The sequence below is a fragment of the Manihot esculenta genome, chromosome 10 (assembly GCF_001659605.2).
Source record: "Manihot esculenta cultivar AM560-2 chromosome 10, M.esculenta_v8, whole genome shotgun sequence".
Taxonomy (NCBI): Eukaryota; Viridiplantae; Streptophyta; class Magnoliopsida; order Malpighiales; family Euphorbiaceae; genus Manihot; species Manihot esculenta.
The window spans coordinates 5,299,077-5,324,349 of record NC_035170.2 but is presented as its reverse complement, the minus strand read 5'-3'; the positions used below and the strand labels follow the sequence as shown (position 1 = coordinate 5,324,349).

The window sequence follows — 25,273 nt, the reverse complement described above, 5'->3', positions numbered from 1 at the left end:
TTGGATTTATTTTATGAAGCATCGTTCAAAAGTATTTTTCTCATTTTTCTGCCTTTTGTGCAGAAATCAAGACTCAATTTAATGTTTCTGTGAAAATTTTGCGGAGCGATAATGCTAAAAAATATATGTTAGAATCATTCCAAGCTTATATGACTCAACATGGTATTCTTCACCAATCGTCATGTGTTGATGCACCCGCTCAAAATGGGGTAACTGAAAGGAAGAATCGACATCTTCTTGAGACTGCTAGAGCTCTATTGTTTCAAATGCAAGTTCCTAAGCAATTTTGGGCTGATGCTGTCTTTACTGTATGCTTTATTATTAATCGCATGCCCTCCGCAGTACTAAATAGTAATACTCCTTATAATGTTCTAAGAAGCTATTATTTCCTCTCGAACCACGATTGTTTGATGATACTTGCTATGTTCGGGATGTTAGACCTCATGTGACTAACCTTGATTCTAAACCTTTGAAGTGTGTTTTATTGGGATATTCTCACCTTCAGAAGGGGTATCGGTGTTACTCTCCAAACCTCAACAAGTATCTGGTCTCAACAGATATAGTCTTTTCCGAGAAAGTTCTTTTTTATCCTGTTGTACAAAAATCTCCTGATCAAGAGGATGATGATGAGTGGCTCATCTATAGAATCATATCTGATGGTAGGACCTCTTCGAGTATGTCTTCCATTGCACAATCTGATGGTAACATTCCACCTAATACTCAACCTCCTATTAACCCGTTAGATGTTCAAGTTTACTCTCGGAAGCCAGTACCTGATGATATATGTCCTACACCGAAATCTTATTCGCCATTAGATCCACCACCGAGTGACCTTGACCTCCCCATTAGTCTTCGTAAAGGTAAATGACAGTGTAAATCTATCTATTCTGTTGCTAATTTTCTGTCTTATGATTAACTGTCTCCTTCTTTTACCTCTTTAATTGTCTCTCTAGATTCCATTTCTTTGCCTAAGACAGTTAAAGAGGCTCTGGCTCATTTTGGATGGTGTGATGCAATGTTTGAGGAGATCAAGGCTCTAGATGAAAATTATACTTGGGAACTAGTTGATTTACCCTCTGGCAAGAAGGCTATGAGCTGTAAATGAGTTTTTGCCGTCAAAGTCAATCTAGATGGCTCCATAGTGAGGCTTAAGGCCCGTCTTATCGCCAAAGGTTATGCCCAAACCTATGGCGTTGACTATTCTAGCACTGTTTCTCCTGTGGCAAAAATGACCTCAGTCTGCTTGTTCATCTCCCTAGCTGCTTCTCAGCATTGGTCTTTACACCAATTAGATATCAAGAATGCATTTTTATATGATGACCTCCAAGAGGAGGTGTATATGGAGCAACCACTAGAGTTTGTTGCTCAGGGGGAGTATGAAAAAGTCTGCCATTTGAAGAAATCTTTGTATGGTTTGAAGCAGAGTCCCCATGCATGGTTTGGAAAGTTCAATGAAGTTGTTCAAAAATTTGGGTTGAAAAAAAGCAAGTGTGACAATTCATTCTTCTATAGAAATTTAGATACTGGTATTATTCTCCTTGTTGTATATGTTGATGATATTGTCAATACAGGGAATAATAGTACAATGATCTCTTCTCTCAAAAACTACTTGCATGCAAGTTTTCATACCAAAAACTTGAGTCAGCTTAAATATTTCTTAGGAGTCGAAGTCTTGAGGAGTAAAAATGGAATTTTCCTGTCTCAAAGGAAGTATGTCATTGACTTACTTGCAGAAACTGAAAAGATGGGAGCTAAATCATGTAGCACACCAATGACTCCTAATATATATCTTACAAAAGATGACAGAGCCCCTTATGATGATCTAGAGAGGTATAGATGGTTGGTTGGAAAGCTGAACTACCTTATGGTGATGACTCGGCCAGATATTGCTTTTACAGTAAGTGTTGTAAGTCAGTTCATGTCTGCACCTACGGTGAAACATTGAGCCGTTCTAAAACAAATTTTATGTTATCTAAAAGGGACTCCTGGACTAGGTGTACTCTACAGAGATCATGAGCATACTGAACTTGAGTATTTTTCTAATGTTGACTGGGCAGGATCCAAAAGTGATAGAAGGTCGACTACAGGCGACTGTGTATTTGTTGGAGGAAACCTAGTATCCTGGAAAAGTAAGAAGCAAAATGTGGTATTCAGATCCAGTGCCGAGTCAGAATATAGGGTCATGACTCAATCGACTTGTGAGATTTTGTGGATAAATCATCTACTGAAGGAAGTTGGTATGGATGTTGCATCACCCGCGAAATTTTGGTGTGATAATCAGCTGCTCTTCACATTGCTTCCAATCCAATATACCATGAACGGATTAAGCATATTGAAGTTGACTTTCATTTCAACCGTGAGAATATTTAAGAAAATTTAATCTTTACTAGTTATGTGAAGACATGAGAACAATTGGGTGATCTATTTATCAAAACTTTAAATGGGTCTCGAATATAATATTTTTCTAATAAGTTGGACATAATAAATATCTATAATTCAACTTGATAGGGAGTGTTACAGGTTATATAAGAAGTAAATATGTTAATATAGGTTATAATTTTTATCATAAAAAATAATAAAATAATATATTTCTACGGGAAACAAATACTTGTGGAAGGGAGGCAAACTTGAACTCAACCTGATAAAAATTTCAACTTTCCTTGTCAGCTCTGTGAAAATGAAGTTGTTGATGATTTTTCACTTAATAATTTATTAGGATGTCAAGAGGCCACAATTTTGGCAACCAATAAAACTGATTGTAATATGATTCAGCCGCTGAATCCATTAATGCATTTTATCGTTTGTGATTATTCAACTGATTGTCAAAACGCACAGACAGATAAAAGTAAAAGTGGACAAGTAAATGACAACAACCCAAGATGCTCAGAACAGGATTAAGCTTTTGTACATGTAATGTTTGTCTTTTTCTATTATAGCAAACAAGTACAGACAATTTCAGAAACCTATGCAAAGAAAATATACAAAACAGTAGAGAGCAGACAACAACTCAAGGTGTGGAAAGTGGTCATCAGGAATAGATTTGAAGATGTGAATGAAAACTTGTTGTATCAGTAAATTAGTTGTCATCTGTTCGTCCATATCAGGCGTAATGAAGCAACTGCTGAGGCACGCAATTCAACAAAGACCAAGATCGTATCAATCAGAATGTGATCATTTTTGCCTATAAAAGGAAATCCTTTTGAGCGTTGTAGTGCCAAAGCAGAAAATCCTGAGAAGCATATACTAGCTAGTGCTTCAAAATATTTCTACTTCTCTGTAAGAATGGCATCAAGTTCATCAAGCTTAGTACTATTCTTCTTGTCAGTGATTTTAACACTGCTTTTGGGTTCTGATGCTGGTGGAATAGCAATCTATTGGGGTCAGAATGGAAATGAAGGGACCTTGGCTGAGACTTGTGCCACAGGAAACTATCAATTTGTAAACTTAGCTTTCTTGCCCACTTTTGGCAACGGTCAGACTCCTATGCTTAACCTCGCTGGCCATTGTGATCCATACAGCAATGGCTGTACAGGCTTAAGCTCTGACATCAAATCATGTCAAGCCAAAGACATCAAGGTGATGCTTTCTATTGGAGGAGGAGCTGGGAGTTATTATCTTGCATCTACTGAGGATGCTAGACAGGTTGCCACTTACCTTTGGAATAACTTCTTGGGGGGTCATTCGTCGTCTCGACCACTTGGACCAGCTGTTCTAGATGGGATTGATTTTGACATTGAAGGAGGAACAAACCAACACTGGGACGATCTTGCAAGGTTCCTTTCAGCATACGGCAAGAAAGGAAAAAAAGTATACTTGACTGCAGCTCCCCAGTGCCCATTTCCTGATGCATGGATAGGGAATGCCCTTAAGACACGTCTTTTTGACTATGTTTGGGTCCAATTCTACAACAACCCTCCCTGCCAATACTCCCCTGGAAATATTACCAATCTTGAAGATGCATGGAAGCAATGGACTTCGGATATCCCAGCTAACAAGATTTTCTTGGGATTACCTGCTGCTCCTGATGCAGCTGGTAGTGGTTTCATCCCTGTAGCTTATCTCACTTCAAAAGTCCTTCCACCAATGAAGGGTTCTGCTAAGTATGGAGGGGTTATGCTGTGGTCCAAGTATTACGACGATCAAACCGGTTACAGCAAGGCCATCAAAGGCTCTATCTAAGCTTTACTGTTTGTATGCAGATGTATCTCTATGGAAGTCCTACGTAAATAAGTCCAGAATTGTGTGTAATATTTGTTTATGATCGATCTTTCTTTGCTTTTCTATTGTTACTCTCAATGTATTTATATTATGTCTAATATATTGTTTCATCTTCTTTATCTCATTGTTGTTCTTGGGCAGAATTCATACCCATTGTAAATTCAGACTTAGAAAAAAAAAAAAAAAGAAAGAAAGTCTTGGAATATAAAAACGCATAAAGGACAATAAATAGATATCGTGTTTAAGCTGGACCAATCACAAATGAGATGATATGCAACATCTATCCTTCGGTATGCCAAAGAAAAATAAAGTGAACAGAGCAACCTATTGATAAGGTGTACCGAATTTAAATAAATTTTTTATTTAAAAATAATTTTTTACTTTAGATATATACTTACTTTATACCTATTTGGTGACTGAAATTCACTAATCAAACATTAGTTCTCTTGTCTCTTATCATTTCAGAAATTGTATCTTACCTTGAAATTTTTGTTGATTTTACTAGAAGATAGCATAAATCTCAGTTTAGGATTTATTATCCTAACTATATATATATCTTTTCCGTAACTGCGGTTATTTAAAAATCATTATACTTGCTTATTTATATAGATATACTTTCTCTAAATTAATTATACAATTCCTTTTAAATTTTATTAGATTTTTGAAATAGGAAAAATAAAGGAAAAAAAAAAAATTTTAATTACTTGTATTTTCACATTTTTCCCCTTTAGACACTAAAGTAACTCTCATTTTATATTAGAGTTTGAACTTTTGCATCATTACCATTCTGAGGATATAGTGACTGATATCATTACATATGCTGATGTTATCGCCACCTCTAATATAGCATGTTAATGGCATTGCCATATTTGACGTGAGCTGCTGACATGCCATATTTAAAAACTATTACATATGCATCCTCGAGAGCCAATTTGACAGTACTGTGTAACTGGGATTCTGTGGGTTTCTAAGACAAGTAGCTAAACTGGCTCCATGAACGTATTCGTAAACAAGAAATATACAATTCCCTGAAGTGGCAACACCCAGAAGCTTAATCAAGCTATTATGGTGACTCATGCAGATAGTGGATAACAGCTGCTGGAGCTCCGATAATCTAATGGGGTCAACGCGCCGGAACTTGCGCTGGAAAAGAATAACATCTTTCTGGCGAATCTGGCAGCGCCAAGAGGTGCAAGAGGGAGAGGAAGAGAAGGGTTCTGAAAGGAAGTTGTTGGTAGCTCTGCAGATTTCAGCAAAGTCATAAATATTTGGATTGTCTGGTAGGGAGGCTTCTTTAAGGCTTTTGAGAGAGCGTTTAGCTGAGATAGAAGAAGAAGAAGAAGATGATTTTGAAGTGTCCTTATAACCCTTATATAGGGCTGAAGAATAATAATTAATGGAGGATGATGGTGGATAATTAGGTCTTGGGTAATTGCAAGACGATGAAGATAATGATATATCATTAATTTAAGATAATTTTAAGGATATATTTTTATTAACAAAATTTATTATTTAATCTATATATATTATAGAAAATTGATTTCAAAAGAGAAAAATATGTTAGAACATTTTTTATATTTTAAAAATTTATTAATTTTAATCGATAAATATTTTATTATTTAATTTTTATTAATTGATCATTAATTTTAAAAAAAGTCTATTAATTAATTTTATATATATAAAAATTAATCTCTAGTTAAGTTTGATTTGATTATACAATTTCAATTTAGTTCTAGTCTAAGTATCGATGGAAAATTAAGGTTGAATCAAAAGAAATATGAATTCTTTCAATTTTTTTTTTAAAAAAAAGGAAAAAAATTCCAGGCAAGTCTTTTATTTAATTAAAACCCAAAAATTGTACGCAACCTGCCAAATTCAGCGTCAAGTATAGTTTTCAAACCCGGCCCAGTATGAAAATCGGAGGAAGCAGAAGATTAAGGGTTAAATTTCAATGGAATTTAACTTGTATCCTATTAAATTTTTAGAGAAATTTATAATTTAATTTTTAGATATTATTGTAGATTTTTATATTTTTAAAAATAAATTAACATATTTCCTACACGTTTTGTTAATTGAGTGATGATTTTTAAAACTAAATTAAAATATTCCTGACTTTTACATTTAATAATTGAGTGATGATGGGATCGCAACCGATTCTTTAAAGAAATAAAAGATTGAGTGTAAAAATAACCTAGCCGAGATTTGGAAAGTTTAAATTTAGTTTGTTTTTTTTTTATTTTTCAGTTAAATTTAAATTTTATTCAATTCGAACTTAAATTGAATATTAATAAATTTAAATTTAATTTATTTAACAAATGAATTTAAACGAGTCAAATTTTTATTGTGTTTAGTCTATAATAGTTAATAAGTAATTCAATTTATTAATATAATGAGTTTTAATTTAAAATTAATAATTTTAAAAATAAATTATTTTAGCTAAATAATTACATATATAAATTAGTTTGTAAATTTATAAAAATGAACTCTTAAATTTTAACTATCCAAATACATGCAAATCTTAATAATATAATTAAATTATATAGAGTTTTAAAATATTTAGATTTAGTTCATGAAAATATATACAAAATTTGAGTTTATTTCTCTTATAATATTAGTCTCAGCCTGCACGAAACTGTTCACAAGTCTCTTTACGAGTTTGTTCATAAACTCGGAAATGAGATGTGCTCACAAGCGTTAACGAGCTAAATATTATATAACTCAAGTTTAGATTGTTTATTAAATGAGTTTTAAAATTATGCTCGAACTTAACTCGTTTAAAAATCGAGTCTAATTCGGTGGAGCTTTTATTGAACCGAACTTTGAATAGGTTACGAAAAGTTTTATTCATTTACACTCCAACTTTTAGCCTAAACTGTGATATTTAGCGCATTCAATCATTTCGTCGAATAAAAAAAATAAAAAAAAATTACTATCATACCTCTATAGTTTATTCTAATTAATTAAAATATTCTTATAATTTTAGAATTATATTAAAATACTCTTATACTTTGATTCTATAACTAAAAATTATATTCATTACATTTTTTTTCATTTTACCATTAGTCTATTAGTTAAAGTTAAAAAAATTTTAATATTATGCTCTTATAATTTGTCTTAACTAATTAAAATATTTTTTAATTTTAAAATTATATTAAAATATTTTTATATTTTTATCTTATTAACTAAAAAAATATTCGTTAGTTTCTATTATTTTTGTTTTAATTTATTGATCAAAATTAAAAATAATAATTATATGTCCAAATTAACATCATATATTAAATAAAACTTACTATTCACCAATTTTATCAGTAAGCTCATGATTGATCGTATTGTCTACAAATATAATTAATAAAGAAGGAATATTAAATTTTATTGATTGATAATATTATATTATCGTCAATATTCTATTATTAATTATAAATCTCTATTTTTTTAGAAAAAATATAGAGATGCAAAATATCATAATAAGAAAGAATATGGAGAGTTCAAAAAGAGATGTAGATTGTGAATTTTATTTGTTAAGAGGAAAATATGAATATAAAAAACTTTTTTCAAATTTAACTAATAAACTAACAATAAAAATTGATAATAAAAATTAATAAATGTCATTTTTAGTTAATATAATAAAAATATAAAAATATTTTAATATAATATAAAAATTATAAAAGCATTTTAATTATTTAGAAAAATTTTAACCAGTTGATGTTCTTTTTAATTAATAGAATCAAAATATAAAAATATTTTAATATAATTTTAAAACTATAAAAATATTTGAAGTACTTAGATAAACTACAGGATAGGATAATAATTATTTCAAAATAAAAACTAACAGGAGGCGTTTGGTTTCGTGGCGTGGTTTTCTGTTTGTTATTTTTATTTGATAAAAAAAAAATAAAAATTTTGTTCGTTGATCGATTTTACTTTTACTATCAAAAACATAAACTATAAATATTATTTTTTATAAATTTTTATAACATTTAATTGTTAAAATTAGCTAAGAGACTTTTACAACTTGTATTTTTCAAAACTTTTTCTTATATTATAAGACTAAATAATAATATCATTTATTATTATAATATTATATATTTTATAAAAATAATTTATTCATTTTTATATGTAACTATTTATAAAATTATTTATCCTTATTTTATTACTAAAATATTTTATTACATATTTTTTATATGACAAGTTATTAACTTTATTTTATGACGGTCAATTTTTAAAAATAGCTTTTAAAAGATAAATAATAAGAATAAAAAAATTAAAAACAAAAATTCTGCAATGTTATAGAACACACTCTAAGGCTACTCATTCGAGAAAAATAACTTGTAGTTATAAAATATTGTCTATGAAAAATATGTGTTATAAAATATATTTTTTAACAATCTAAATTGTTCATAATTTTTATTTTTATAATTTCTATTTTTTTAAAATTCTCTTTTATTTGAGAATTAACAAAAAAAAATCAATTTAATTAAATTCTTATATAATTCTTGAATTTAAAGAAGGGACACAGTTCATTAAGTCTAATGAACTAGATGGCTGCAAATTTAGCGTTCATCCTGCTCTGATAAAGCATTATCACTTGCTAATTTTGGACATTCTTAAAAGAAATGCCCTGAACAACTGTTGTGATCCATATAAACTTCTTGTGCCATTTGACCGAGACGATTAATAGAATCTGGATTTACAATCACATGAATGAAGACTACTGTGTTATGTTTCTGTTGATTTGGGGACAAATACTTGTGGAAGTGGGACAAACTTGAACTCAACCTGATCAGAATTTCAACTTTCCTTGTCAGCTGCTGAATCCATTAGCGCATTTTATCGTTTGTCATTATTCAACTGATTGTGAAAACGCAGAGACAGATAAAAGTAAAAGTGGACAAATACATGACAACAACCCAAGATGCTCAGAACATGATTAAGCTTTTGTACATGTAATGTTTGTCTTTTTCTATTAATAGCAAACAAGTACAGACAATTTCAGAAAACTATGCAAAGAAAATATACAAAAACAGTAGAGAGCAGACAACAACTCAAGGTGTGGAAAGTGGTCATCAGGAATAGATTTGAAGATGTGAATGAAAACTTGTTGTATCAGTAAATTAGTTGTCATCTGTTCGTCCATCTCAGGCGTAATGAAGCAACTGCTGAGGCACGCAATTGAACAAATACCAAGATCGTATCAATCAGAATGGGATCATTTTTACCTATAAAAGGAAATTCTTTTGAGCGTTGTAGTGCCAAAGCAGAAAATCCTGAGAAGTATATACTAGCTAGTGCTTCAAAATATTTCTAGTTCTCTTTAAGAATGGCATCAAGTTCATCAATCTTAGTACTATTCTTCTTGTCGGTGATTTTAACACTACTTTTGGGTTCTGATGCTGGTGGAATAGCAATCTATTGGGGTCAGAACGGAAATGAAGGGACCTTGGCTGAGACTTGTGCCACAGGAAACTATCAATTTGTAAACTTAGCTTTCTTGCCCACTTTTGGCAACGGTCAGACTCCTATGCTTAACCTCGCTGGCCATTGTGATCCATACAGCAATGGCTGTACAGGCTTAAGCTCTGACATCAAATCATGTCAAGCCAAAGGTATCAAGGTGATGCTTTCTATTGGAGGAGGAGCTGGGAGTTATTATCTTGCATCCACTGAGGATGCTAGACAGGTTGCCACTTACCTTTGGAATAACTTCTTGGGGGGTCATTCGTCGTCTCGACCACTTGGACCAGCTGTTCTAGATGGGATTGATTTTGACATTGAAGGAGGAACAAACCAACACTGGGACGATCTTGCAAGGTTCCTTTCAGCATATGGCAAGAAAGGTAAAAAAGTATACTTAACTGCAGCTCCCCAGTGCCCATTTCCTGATGCATGGGTAGGGAATGCCCTTAAGACAGGTCTTTTTGACTATGTTTGGGTCCAATTCTACAACAACCCTCCCTGCCAATACTCCTCTGGAAATATTACCAATCTTGAAGATGCATGGAAGCAATGGACTTCGGATATCCCAGCTAACAAGATTTTCTTGGGATTACCTGCTGCTCCTGATGCAGCTGGTAGTGGTTTCATCCCTGTAGCTGATCTCATTTCAAAAGTCCTTCCACCAATGAAGGGTTCTGCTAAGTATGGAGGGGTTATGCTGTGGTCCAAGTATTATGACGATCAAACCGGTTACAGCAAGGCCATCAAAGGCTCTATCTAAGCTTTACTGTTTGTATGCAGATGTATCTGTATGGAAGTCCTACGTAAATAAGTCCAGAATTGTGTGTAATATTTGTTTATGATCGATCTTTCTTTGCTTTTCTATTGTTACTCTCAATGTATTTATATTATGTCTAATATATTGTTTCATCTTCTTTATCTCATTGTTGTTCTTGGGCAGAATTCATACCCATTGTAAATTCAGACTTAGAAAAAAAAAAAAAAAAAGGGCCATGAACATTTTAGATATGCTTAATTAGTCTTGGGGTTTAAACATATAAAAACACATAAACGAAAATAAATAGATATCATGTTTAAGCTCGATCAATGACAAATGAGATGATATGCAACATCTATCCTCCTGTATGACGAAGAAAAATAAAATGAATAGAGCAACCTTTTTACCCTTGTCAAATAAAGCACATTTTTAATTGAAGAAATTCTTATCTAGACTCAATCCACTATAGATCTAAAATATAAATATATGAATCTTCCAAATAATAAAAATAATGAGATCGACACGTTTATGAACTGGGTTTGGTTAAGTTTTTTACTTTAGATTAATTATACTTACTTTATACCTATTTGGTGACCCAAATTCACCTAATCAAACATTAGTCCTCTTCTCTCTTATCATTTCGGAAATTGTATCTTACAATATATTTGATACTTTTGTTGATTTTATTAGAAGATAGGATAAATTTCGATTTATGATTTGTTATTCTCTCTGTATGTATTTTTTTCGTAGTTTGTGGTTATTTAAAAACTGTTTTTTCTGAATTGAATTAATTATATAATTCCTTTTAAACTTTATTAGATTTTTTAAATGAGGAAAAATAAAAGAAAAAATAAACTTTAGTTACTTGTATTTTCACATTTTTTCACTTTAGACACTAAGGTAACTTTCATTATATTTTAGGGTTTAAACTTTTGCATGGTTAGAATTCTGAGGATATAATGACTGATATCATTAGATATGTTGACGTTATCGCCACCTCTAATATAGCAGGTTAAAGTCATTGCCATATTTGACATGAGTTGCTGACGTGGTATGCTAAAATCATCACCACATATCAACTTTCTATTTTATGGTCTAAATGAAAAAGTTTAGAAGTACAAATTCTATGATTAGAATTTGGATTTGCAATCACATAGATGAAGACTACTTTGTTATGTTTCCGTTGATTTGGGGGACAAATACTTGTGGAAGGGAGACAAACTTGAAACTACAGACCTCAGCCTGATAAAAATGTCAACTTTCCTTGTCAGCTGTGTGAAAATGAAGTTGTTGGTAATTCTTCACTTAATAATTTATTAAGATATAAAGAGGCCACAGTTTTGTCAACCAATAAAAATCTGATAATATGATTCAGCTGCTGACTCCATTAATGCATTTTATTGTTTATCATTTTCAGCTGATTGTGAAAATGCAGAGACAGATAAAGTAAAAGTGGACAAATAAATGATAATAAAGAACTGTGCAACAACCCAAGATGCTCAGAACATGATTAAGCTATTGTACATGTAATGTTTGTCTTTTTCTATTAATAGCAAACAAGTACAGACAATTACAGAAAACTATGCAAAGAAAATATACAAAAACAGTAGAGAGCAGACAACAGCTCAAGGTGTGGAAAGTGGTCATCAGGATTTGATAATTGAAGATGTGAATGAGAAATTCTTGTATCAGTAAATTAGTTGTCATCTGTTCGTCCATATCAGGCGTAACGAAACAACTGCTGAGGCACGCATCCTCGACAAAGACTAAAATTGTATCCATCAGAATGTGATCAGTTTTGCCTATAAAAAGGAAATTCTTTTGAGCGTTGTAGTGCCAAAGCAGAAAATCCTGAGAAGAATATACTAGCTAGTGCTTTAAAACATTTCTAGTTCAGTTTAAGAATGCCCTCAAGTTCTCCAATCTTAGTATTATTCTTCTTGTCAGTGATTTTAACGCTGCTTTTGGGTTCTGATGCTGGTGGAATAGCAATCTATTGGGGTCAGAATGGAAATGAAGGGACCTTGGCTGAGACTTGTGCCACTAGAAATTATGACTTTGTAAATATAGCTTTCCTGCCCACTTTTGGCAATGGTCAGGCTCCTGTGATCAACCTCGCTGGTCATTGTGATCCATACAACTGCACAGGCTTAAGCTCTGATATTAAATCATGTCAAGCCAAAGGCATCAAGGTGATGCTCTCTATTGGTGGAGGAGCTGGGAGTTATTATCTTGCATCTACTGAGGATGCTAGACAGGTTGCCACTTATCTTTGGAATAACTTCTTGGGTGGTCATTCGTCATCTCGACCACTTGGACCAGCTGTTCTAGATGGGATTGATTTTGACATTGAAGGAGGAACAAGCCAACACTGGGACGATCTTGCGAGATTCCTTTTAGCATATAGCAAGAAAGGTAAAAAAGTATACTTAACTGCAGCTCCCCAGTGCCCATTCCCTGATGCATGGATAGGAAATGCCCTTAAGACAGGACTTTTTGATTATGTTTGGATTCAGTTCTACAACAATCCTCCCTGCCAATACTCCTCTGGAAGTATTACCAATCTTGAAGATGCATGGAAGCAATGGACTTCAAGTATTCCTGCTAATAAGTTTTTCTTGGGATTACCTGCTGCTCCTGCTGCAGCTGGAAGTGGATTCATCCCTGCAACTGATCTCACTTCAAAAGTTCTTCCTGCAATTAAGGGTTCTGCTAAATATGGAGGAGTCATGCTATGGTCCAAGTATTATGATGATCAAACTGGTTATAGCAAGGCCATCAAGGGCTCTGTCTAAATGTCTTCTTCACAGCCTTGTGTGAATAAATCTCCTTATCCTTGGGAGTTGATATATATAAAATTATGCTTTGTGCTATATATGTAAAGCTTCAAATATATGCAGAATTGTGTGTTTTCTTGATTTATGATCTCTTTTATCATTTCCTATAGCTTGTTCTCAATAAATCATGACAAAAGCATATATTTGATCACATAATCTAAAAATTAAGCGTGAAAAAAGTGAAAAGTAATCAATACACAGATTTAAAATGTTTCATTATCACATTAAAATTTTTTTTAGAATAAAATATATAAAAAAAGTATTACATATTTATATATTTAAAAAAATATAAAAAATAAAATAATCTTAAAAAAATTTATTTTGGAGGATAATCTCAACGGCTTATATCAACTCAACGCGAATTTAAATGTGTGACCGTAGAGTATGGTATATATGATAAATTTTTTCCATATTCAGGGACTAACATGTAATTGACATGAGTCCCACATCAGAATTTCCTTTTACAGAATTTCTCTAGAGTTTTCATTACTCTATTGTTTCCTTATGGATATTCCTAAAATGAAGTAGAAATATAGCCAGATTTCTTTATTTTATATTCAATTTAGTTTCTATAATTTTACACTACAAAAATCTGTCGGAATAGTAATAGATATTAGTAATGAATTTAAATTCGTTGCAAATTTGTAATGGATTAATAACAGATTTTATATTCCGTTACTAATTTTTATTATTTAGTACAATCCGTTACTAAATCTATTATTTAATAAAATTATTTATAATTTTAATAACTGTTTTTGAGATCCGTTATTAAATTAGCTAAAAATTAATAATTGATCTCAATCCGTTAATAAATTTGTTACTAAATCGGTTACTAAATAAATAAAATAGTAACGGATTTAATAACGGAATGCAATCTATTATATAATTAGTAACGGATTTAGTAACGGATTTAATCCGTTACTAAATTATAGAAAATAAAATATCGCGCTTTAATTTTAAATTTTCGCATTTTTATTTCTAATTTAGTAACGGAAAAAATCTGTTACTGAGTCCGTTACTAATCTAAAAATTAGTAACGGATTAAGAAATCCGTTACTAAAATTTGGAGAATAATATCACCTTTTTATTTTAGTTCGCCCGCATTTTTTTTAAAATTTAGTAACGGATTAAATCCGTTACTAAATCCGTTACTAATCTAAAAATTAATAACGGATTAAGAAATCCGTTACTAAAATTTGGAGAATAATACCGCATTTTTATTTTAGTTTGCCCGCATTTTTTTTAAAATTTAGTAACAGATTTAATCCGTTACTAATTCGCGTATTTATACACTCACCCATTTTATCTCCCTTCACTTCATTCATTTTCTTTCTCCCCATTTTATTTACCTTTCATTTCATTCATTTTCTTTCTCCTCTTCTCTCCTCATTTCTTCATTTCTCCTTTATCTTATTTTTTTTCTTAATTATTAACTCCATTTGTTTTCATTTTCTTTCTTTTCCTTCAATTTTCTCTTCAATTTTCTTTCATTTCCTTCAATTTTCTTTCATTATTGATCTTCCTTTTATCACTTGATTTTTATTTTATTTTCTCTCATATTTTTTCTTTCATTTTCTTCTATTTTCTTTCATTTTCTCTTACACTTTCTATCATTTTTCCTTCCTTTTTCTTTCATTATTCATTCATTTACTTTCTTTTCTCTCATATATATACTCTAACCTTTTTTTTTACATTCTTTTGTATATCTTCATTTTCTCTTTATTTTTTTTCATTTTTTCTTCATCTTTCTCTCATTTTCTTTCTTTTTTCTATTTTTTCTTCCTTTTGTCTCATTTCCTTTAATTTTCCCTTTTTTCTTATTTGCTCTTCATTTTTATCATTATTTTCTTTCTTTTGTTATTTTCTCTCTTATATCTCATTTTTTTCTATTCCCTCACATTTTTTCTTTTTTTAAATTTTCTCATGTAATTTTATAATAATTTTTTCATAAAATTAATAAAATTTAAAATATTAAAGTTAATATTTAATATAAAATACAATGAAAAAATTAATAGTTTACCATAATTAAATTATTATCTAATATAAAATATAATGAAATAAATTAATTCTATTTCAAAAAAAATGAAATAAATTAATAATTTAATATAATTTTTTAAATATTTTTTAAAATTAACAATAGATTTAATAACGGAATATAAATTTAATATATTTTTTTTATTTTTTATTTTATCAAATTAGTAACGGATTAGTAACAGATTTCTATCCGTTACTAAATTTGGTAACGGATGCAATTTATATATATATTTTTAATTTTTATTAAATTAGTAACAGATTTGAAATCCGTTACTAAATTTCATTACAAATTCATTACTAAATCCGTTACTAAATTTCATTACAAATTCGTTACTAAATCCGTTACTAAATCAGTAACGGATTGTTAATCGATTACTATTGGATTAGCAATGACGTTCATAATAACGAATGTAAATCCGTTACTAATCCGTTACTAAACTGGTTAGTAACGGATTTTTCATTGATTAGTAACGGAAAAATCTATTACTAATCCGGAAAAATTTTGTAATGTTATACACTTCAACTATTTAATTAATACGTGTAATTTAAATACAAATGATAAAGTTATCCTTAACTGCAATTTAATAGGAAAAACTAATTTATTGTGCTCTTAAAATTACAAAAATTAAAAATAGAATAAATTATTATTGATCTTTGAGTTTTTATAAATTTAATTTGTTGATTCTATTTTAATATCATTCAATTAAAAAAATTTTATATTTTATAAAATTCAACTTTTTAGTTCTTTTTAATTAAAAAAAACTATTAAATACCTTAAATTATTTATATGTTCCATTCTCTATAATTTTAATTATGTGTATTTATTTATTACTTATAATTTTAAATATTTATACTATTTAATTTTTTTTATTAAAATTTTTCTAATTAAAACTGAAATAATTGATTAATAATTTGTTTAATAAGAGTAACAAAGAGATTAATTTCATAAAATATAAAAATATTTTTATTAAAATATTTTAAAATATAAATGAATTAATAAATTTTTAAAAATTTTCGGACACCTACTAGTAATTTCTAAATAATAGTATAAATTTTATTAAAACTAAATAATTGATTACTTAATTCCTGTCAGTGGAGCAGTGATTCAATGAATACAATGAATTTAGGCTAAAATAAAGAAACATGTTTCTTAGGCTCTTGTCTTGGGCATTAGCTAGTCTTAGGCCTTGGGTGATGGCTGAAATAGAGAGGAAACTTCCATGTTGTCTTCTTTCTGCCGTGTGATTGAGGCGGCAAAACTTCTTACAATGGTTGGGGCTGACCACGTTAGGTGAAATAATGAACCACAAGAAATCAAACATTTCCTAGTTTATTAATTTAGTGAGTTCAAAGGCTGAAGTTGACACTTGTCGTGCCAACGTGGCAGTAAAAAATATCTCCATAGAGAAAAATCTATGGAGTTTGACGTAAGACAGACTTGAGTGATTTTAAAATTTGAGAGATGATTTAGAAGGAAAGAAGTAGAGACTTGGAACGATTTGAGAGACAACGATTTTAATTAATACACGTAGGCAGTAATAAACATAGAAAAAAAAATTGTAGCTTTAAGAGGAATCAATTCGGTGGATTTCATCAATCCCAAGCTTGACGGGGGAAATAACTACTTGTTGTGACTGGTGGAAATCTCATGGCAGAGCCTTTGTTTAAGCTGAAGATGTGTTTTGGTGATCCATATGGAGTTCTTTAACTTTATTAATGGAAAACATTGGGGTCTATGCTCGCTGTGGCTGGTGAATGACCTACACGACTTTAAATGAATGTCAATGAGCTCTACATACATAGATCTTCCCAGTTTCCATGCATCTTTTGAAGACTCTGACCTGCTGCTAATGGAGGTATGTGCCTTGTTAGGTGGCCTTGCCTTCATTGCTTGTCCTCTTCCCCCTAGCAATGTGCTATGTAGTAACCCATATTGCTTTGCGGTAGCCCTTGACAATTGCTCTCATGAGGCGACTTTGCCTCTTGGGAGGCCAATTTTTTTTGTCCAGATTGAGAAACTTTTTTTCCATGTATAATCAATAGTGGAAATATTTTTCACCCATCCCTATGCATAATCAACAGCTGAAATACTAGTCCTCATATGAGTACGTGTTTTCTCCCATCCCACGCATTATATATATATATATATATAATACTTTTTGTAAAAAATATCATACATATTAGGATTTCTTTGTACATTGTTATTTTATATTTAATTGACGACTAATTAGTAATAAGAGGAGTATTTTTGTTATTTCCTTTTACACATGTACTACACAGGACTATATAAAGCACAATATTTTTTTTTGTGTAGACTCTTAATTCATTTTTAAATGATTAATAAAGTTAATTTTTTTTTCACCAATCCTTACATGGTATCATAGCAGGTTAGGGTGAGGGTTATGACTTGATCTACAATATTCTTCTTATTCTTTCTCACATTTGAGTCATGTGATTATCGAGATTTTCATTGATAATGCTAAAACGGGATAACAGTAGTAGGGATCAGACATTCGTCATTGTTGTCAATAAATGTCAAAATATGAATAAGTAATCGAAGATCCTCATACTCTATAGTCGTTGGATCATCTAGGTATGGTCTTAGTTTTTGCACCTTTAGTGGAAACCAACTTCAAATCTTATAGTAGAGTTGTAAGAATAGTCCTGGGAGTTCAACAGAAGTTAGGGTTTATTAAAGGCACAATTTTAATGCCTGATAAGGGTTCTGAGTTATATGAATAATGGAGAAGATGTGATTTAATGGTGACATCTTGGATATTAAATTCAATATCCAAGGAGTTATTAGATGGATCCATTTGTATAGCTTCGGTTAGAGATCTTTAGCTCGAAATCATTGATAGATTTTGGGAGTGTAATGAGCCAATGATCTATTAATTAAATAGGAAAATTTCTTTAATCACTCAAGAAAATGTCTTTGTATCAGTCTACTTCACCAAAATAAAGAGACTCTAGGATGAATTAAGGTCAGCAAAAACCCTACCTCTATGTAAATATAGAGCATCTAAAGCAATTGATGAAATAAACAATAGAAACAAGCTTATGTTGTTTCTAATGGGCATAAATGATGTGTTTGGTCTATGAGGGATTAGGTTCTTGAAATGGATCCATTAGCATCTATGAGTAAAGCATACTTTATGGTGCTCAAATTTGAGTCATAAAAGGAAGTTTTTAGAGAGTATGAATGAGAATGTGGACTCTCTTGTGTTGCTTAATAAAGTACAAGGGCAGCTCCAAGGGAGGTAGAAGAGACCTGATTTCAAGGAAGGGCATTGTACCTATTATAACATGGATGGACATGTTAGGGAGGATTGTTTCAAGTTAATAAGGTACCTTGTTTGGCATAAATCCTAGAAATAAAATTGGTGAACAGTCTCTTAAGCAACCTAAAACCACAAGAAAGTTGAAGAGGATAATCGACCCTCTTAATATAGCTTCTAAGATTGATGAGCTTAATGTCATGTTAAGCTCTTCGCAATAGAAGGTCACAAAGCTAGTGAAATGCAAAACAACTTTGACAATAAACACTAACCAATCAGGATCCTACTCTGGATTTGTTTTTAATTTAAGCCAAATGACTTTTGCTCGTAATTTCAATTTAGTTGGTTTTGTTGTGCTAGAGCATATGTAGATGTCAATTGGATCTTAAACACTGGTGCAACTTATCACATGTCTTCCAATAAATCTTTCTTCAAATCCTTAAAATTATTTAATAAATTCATTTCTATTTATCTTCTTGATGACATTATTGTTGAGGTCTTTCATGCTGGTTCTATTATTCTATCTGAGTCTATTCAAGTTGAGAATGTTCTTTGTCCCAAAGTTTCATTACAAACTTCTCTCTGTTATAAGTAAGCTTGTCAGAACTTCTCTGAGCCTAATGTTCTACTCTAACTGTTTTATAATACATGACCCTCTAATTAAGAGAGTGGTTATTATGGAAAGGGAAAATATAGGATTGTATAGATTGAATCATATGAGTGTCTCTCTTACTGAGATGCATAAATGTTTACATAAAGTGGTAAATGCAATGCTTGTATTGAATTCATTTGTAAATACCATGCTTCTACAACATGCACTAATAAAGAAAACTTTTATCCAGATTTTAGTGTGTGTATGCATGTTATGGATGTTGTTAATTTATATGATAGACCGGGACATGCTTCTATTGGAAAATTGAAACACGTTGATGAAATTAGGATTAATAACAACCATGATTTCCAATGCCAGATATGTCCTTTCTTACTATAGTGGATGATTATACCAAAGCAATATGGATTTTCATGATGCATCTTAAAGGGCAAACTGTTGATGTTTTATCCAATTTTTTAAGAATGGTAGAAAATTAGTTTGGTGTTACTGCAAAAGTTATCAGAACAGATAATGGTTATGAATTTTTCAGTCATGAATACAGTAGAATTTTCACAAACCAGGCTATTATTCACAAAAAAAAAAATCTTGCCTTTATATTCCACAACAAAATAAAATAATAGAAAGGAAGCATAGACATATTCTTCATATAACTAGAGCCTTAAAGGTCCAATCCAATGTCCCCTAAAAGTTCTAGCTTGAATGCATCCTCACTACTACCTATTTGATTAATAGATTACTTATGGAGAGATTTAGGTAGGAAAGTCCTTATGAAAGATTGTTTGGGATATTTCCTCACTATTCACATATAAGAAAATTTGGTTGCCTATGTGTTGCAACTAAAATAGGTAGTAATAAGACAAGTTTGGTGATAGGTCTATTAAAATTATGATGATTGGCTATGCAGAGAGTCATAAGGCATATATGTCCTACAGTTTGGTTGATAACACCATTTTTATTAGTAGGAATGTGGTGTTTCATGAAAAAGTATTTCCATTTAAGAATGAGAGTAAAGTGCAAGATGTTGTTTGCCTGTTTCAACGACAGATTCAGATTCTCCATCTTATTTTCCTTCCACCACTCCTTCCCTTAACAATGATCAATTAGTTTCAGCTCCTATCTACCTCCTGTTTTTAGGAGATCTACCAAAAATCACCATGGCTGCAAGATTTTGTTAACATGACTCTCTTTTAAGTTCTTCCTCTCTTTGTTTTAGTCCTTTTAAAAGATGCTAGCATGATGCAATGTAAGCCAGCTTCCTTCCCTTTGTCTAAATGGTTGCACTTGTCTCCTGATACAGGGGATCTTGTTATTGAACTTGATGCTTATAGAAGGTTAATTGACATATTTCTTTATGTTAATTTAACCAGATTAAATATCAATTATGTTGTTCAACATCTCAATCGGTATATAAATATGCCTTGAAAGCCTCAATCAGAGGAAGCAATGTATGTTTTAAGGTATTTGAGAGGTACTTTGCAATAGGGATTGTATTTTCTTATTATATCCAGCTTGTAACTTACAATTTATTGTGACTTTATCAGGCCTCCTGTCCTTTTTCAAGAAAATCTCTTACTAGGTTTTGTATTTCTCTAAATCTTTATTAATCCATTATAAGACTAAAAAATAGTTTACTATTGTCACGCCCTTTGCTGAGGTAGAATATAGGGCCATCATAAATATCATTTGTGAATTACTTTAGATTATTTATATTCTTCAAGATTTACAGATGGATGTTAACTTGTCCATTCCTCTTCGTCGTGATAACAAAGTCAACCCAGTCTTCATATTAATATTGATTGTTATGTTGTTAGGGAGAAACTCCAAAAAGTCTTCATCAGCCCTTCTCGTCTCTCAACTCAAGAGCAACTTCCATGCATCCTTACCAAGCCTCTATTTGTGGATCAACACTACTACATCTCTTCTAAGTTCAATTTGTCGTCCTATCCGGTTTTAACTTGAGGAGAGATTATAAAGAATATTAATGTATAGTGTTTATTTGTACATTATTATTTTGTATTTAATTAATGACTTAGTAATAATAAGACTATTTTGGTTATTTTATTTTACATGTGTGCTATACAGGACTATATGAAGCACACTATTCTTTGTACAAACTCATAATTCATTTTTGAGAGATTAATAAAGTTAACTTTTCTCTCATCATTCTTCATAATTTTCACCCATGCATAATTAATGGTTTAAATGCTAGTGCTCAATACGTGCTATCCTTAATTTCTCCCAAATAAAGTTCTTTTATAGTATTTAATTCAAAATTGAAAATGAGATTAATTTGGGAGATTAAACCTCCGTTTATTTTTAGAAAATAACTTGTATTTTGTATTTTAAAAATATTTTTTTAAAATAACATTTTTTATTATTTAATTTTAATTTAAAATATAAAATATATTAAAAATTTTATATACAGAGATATTAATAAAATTGTCAAAATATAGAAAATGACTTTTATTTTCCTACAAAGGAAATCATTTTCTTAAGAATGGCTTTATTTAGAAAAATATTTTTCATTGGCTAATTTAATCTGATATAATATTATTCCACAAATTGCACAAAAAAATAAATAGTGAATATTGAATTAAAATAGGTATTTGCAGTAAATATGTACTCATTAAAGATAAAATATCAATTTTCTATAAATTTTAACTCAAAATCAACCATACCTAAATGAAATTACCCATATCAAATCTACTTGGAGTTTTTATCATTTGGGGTAGGTTCTTTATTTTAGCAAGTCTATTATACTAATTTCTTAGCCTCTTTTAACTTTAGTTAATGAATCTTTTAGCTTTGGAGGAAAAAAGAAAAAGTATCATCCAAATCTTTTTTTTTTGGTTTTTAAAGATATCATCTATTACTATTTAATTTTTATAATATTAAAAAAATTCATTAATTAATTTTTTTATTTTAAAAAATATATTAAAATATTCATAACATTTTAAAAAATCTATTAATTAATCTGTCTATTAATTTTGACTATTAAATATTATAAAAAAAATCTTAAATACTCTTAATATAAAAAATTAATTATTAGACTTCTTATAAAATTAAGAAATCAACTAATAATTTTTTTAAAATTATAAAAATTAAATACTAAAACACTTAATGATAAAAATTAATAAAATAATTAATTAATAAATTTTTTAAAATTGATTGACTAATAAATTTTTTAAAATTGATTGAAACGTTCGATATACATTAATATATTTTTTAAAATAAAAAATTAAACTGTAAATTTCTTTCTATTATAAGAATTAAATAGAAAACCGTGTTTTATCTTTAAATGCAAGCAAAGCTAAAAAGAATGCAATCCTTTTCACTTTTACGCTTCTGCTATTTGCCTCACCTTACTTGGAACTATATAACTTTTGCAAAGAAATAGCAGAGAAAACCCACTTTTGAAGAAATTGATTACTTCCCTATATTCTAATTTTGCCAAATTCATTGTTCTTTTGCTTTAGTCATATAAAGGAAGAGAAAACCAAAGCAAACTCTTGCAGGTTTTTGAAAAATCCAAAGTTTGTTGAATCAAGCATTTGGTTGAATCAATCCATTTATACAAATGGGTTTGCTAATTCATCTATTTTTAAAATTGGCTAATAGTTTAGATTATGATTTTTTTTTCTTTTTAAGATAGAATTTTCTTGCCAAAGATTTGGTTCATCCATATTTTCTCTTTGGTGGTTTTGGCGGCGGTTGGTGAGGACAGAAAAGCTTCTTCTCACTTTCTAAAGTTATCAATCATACAACCTCATTAACACTTCCATTTCACTTCTGGAGCATCATGGCCATGGAGGAAAAAGAAAAACCATATCATTTCTCTCTTCTGATATTAGCCAAAACAGAACAGCCACACAAAAACTAAAGAAAATAAACATTTCTAAAGAAATCTAATCTAATTCAAAGCAAGAATTTCCATAAGACATGAAATTTAACTTGCAGAATTCAAACCTAATCCTCAAATGGCATCACGATAAGCCTCAAGAGATTCACCAGTCAACCTGCAAATCCTCCACTCTGTCAAGATTTTAGCACCCATTTCCTCATAAAATTTAATAGCATTTACATTCCAATCAAGCACCGTCCACTCCACTCTCCCATACCCCATTTTCACCGCCTGAGCAGCCACCGCCGACAGAAGCATCTTCCCCATTCCTTTCCTCCTGTAACACTCCCTCACGAACAGATCTTCCACATACAACCCTGGTTTGGCTAAAAAAGTTGAGTAGTTAGGGAAGAAGAGGACGAACCCAGCTACCACAACATCGTTGCCTCCACTTTTGAAATTTTCGGCTTCTGGATCAATGACAGGGAGGTCGAAGTGGATTATACGCTCAATGGGCATGAAGTTTGGGGAGACTATATTGGGAAGAGGGTTGGGGGAAACCTCCAGAAGGAAGATAGTGAACGATTGGAACGGTGGATTGTTAAAGAGGGTGGCGGAGAGGGAGGATTCGGTGGCAACAAATTGATGAGTGAGGCGCTCGAAGACAGCCATTTGGTGGATCATTTTGTGGATGTGGGAGACATCAGCGGGGGTTGCGAGACGGATCCTTAAGAAGAGAGGGTGGCCAACGGGGGTGCAGTCGGAGTCAGGGAGGCCGGTGGGAGCATCCGGTGCAGGGGTTGGTGGAGGAGGTGGAGCAGCTGCTGCCATCTTTATGTCGGGGAATGCGGAGAACGATGAGTCTTCCAGACTAGTGGAGGGGTTTCAAGTGGGGGTGGGGCTTTATAGTTGGGAGTACACACGGAAGTAGAGGATTACAAGGGTAAATTTGTCCACATAAATATTAATTCTTCATTTGTCTTTTGTATTTTTCTATTCTATTAAAAAAATAAGGTTAAAATAATGTATTCTCCCAATTGTTGCTCTACAAAATAAATTACTTTATTTTTCGTCAAAATAAATTAATTACTTCTTTTATTTAAGTTTATTCAATTGATTATAATTATAAATTAAATTGCCATATATTTTAACTTTAAATTTAAAATATTTAAGTTTTTAAATTTTTATTTCATTAAAAAAAGTTCTTACATTTAAATCTCATGTTACTTAAACGGTTAATTTAAATATAAAATTTAAATAAAAGAATGTCTTCTTAATAAAATAAAATTTTTAGTATTTTAATTTTATTGTAAATGAAACAGAAAAATTAAAAGCATTTTCGTGTTTTTACGTTATAATATGGTATAATAATTCATAATAATGCTTATAGTATATTATCCACTGTGATCATACGATGGAACCCCGTGGTGAAATTTTAATAAATTGTAATCCTCAATCATTTATGTCTCACTCGTAATTTTAGTCTAACCTTTCTATCTACCTCTTCACTTAGAATCCTTTTTTTATCTCTCACTCTTAAAATGGCTGAAAATTCACTACTTGCCGTTAAATATGTTGTCAATAGAGAAACCATTGTCTCCTCCACCCTTGCAATGGACAAGACAGTTCTTTTATGCGTCAATTTTTGACTCACGGTTGTCGAAACCTGTCAAAAATAACTTCCTGATTATCAACAATTTTACAACTGCAGATAGTAGTGAAAGGATCGAATCAACAGAGAATTGATTACCTATTTATTTTTCTCAACAAGACCAATAAAATGAACTGAAACAATAATAAATTAAAGATGAGATAAAAGACTGAAAGTGGGATCAAATGAGATAAACTGGAAGCAGAATAAAAATAAATTACAATAAAAGTAAAATGGGGGGTTTGGGATTGATTGTAGTAACTAATAATGAGAGTAATAATAGAAAGCAAATAATTAAAATAAAAGAGTAAATCACTATGAGAAAAACCTAGTTGAAGATATGGATCCACTTTGATTGTTTGGGTTGACCATTGAAACTTAGATTATCTTGATTGGTTCAATAGATTAGTTATGGGGGTGGAAGACGCTTCTCACCACCATGTCTCTCCTTATGATTAAATTAATTAGGGAACGTCCTCTAATTAATTACTAATTAACAAATTGCCAAGGAATATCCTTGGGCCATAGACATCAAAACAATTGTATAGAGAGATTCAATCCTAGCTACCCAAACGTATGGAGATAACGCT

The 25,273-nt window shown here is 30.8% G+C and overlaps 4 protein-coding genes across 4 annotated transcripts; 3 read left to right on the top strand and 1 right to left on the bottom strand.

Moving 5' to 3' along the window:
- The first annotated feature begins 3,184 nt into the window (after positions 1-3,184).
- LOC110625378 (hevamine-A) lies at positions 3,185-4,382 on the top strand. Its single transcript, XM_021771008.2, has one exon. It carries the CDS (start codon positions 3,283-3,285, stop codon positions 4,177-4,179), a length of 897 nt encoding a protein of 298 aa, XP_021626700.1. The 5' UTR covers positions 3,185-3,282; the 3' UTR covers positions 4,180-4,382.
- Positions 4,383-9,437: 5,055 nt separating this feature from the next.
- On the top strand, positions 9,438-10,631 carry LOC110625376 (hevamine-A). Its single transcript, XM_021771004.2, has one exon. It carries the CDS (start codon positions 9,536-9,538, stop codon positions 10,430-10,432), a length of 897 nt encoding a protein of 298 aa, XP_021626696.1. The 5' UTR covers positions 9,438-9,535; the 3' UTR covers positions 10,433-10,631.
- Positions 10,632-12,277: 1,646 nt separating this feature from the next.
- Positions 12,278-13,349, top strand: LOC110625366 (hevamine-A). The gene has a single exon (XM_021770991.2). It carries the CDS (start codon positions 12,334-12,336, stop codon positions 13,222-13,224), a length of 891 nt encoding a protein of 296 aa, XP_021626683.1. The 5' UTR covers positions 12,278-12,333; the 3' UTR covers positions 13,225-13,349.
- Positions 13,350-22,997: 9,648 nt separating this feature from the next.
- Positions 22,998-24,093, bottom strand: LOC110624136 (probable acetyltransferase NATA1-like). Its single transcript, XM_021769241.2, has one exon. It carries the CDS (start codon positions 23,861-23,863, stop codon positions 23,165-23,167), a length of 699 nt encoding a protein of 232 aa, XP_021624933.1. The 5' UTR covers positions 23,864-24,093; the 3' UTR covers positions 22,998-23,164.
- Between the last annotated feature and the right edge of the window lie 1,180 nt (positions 24,094-25,273).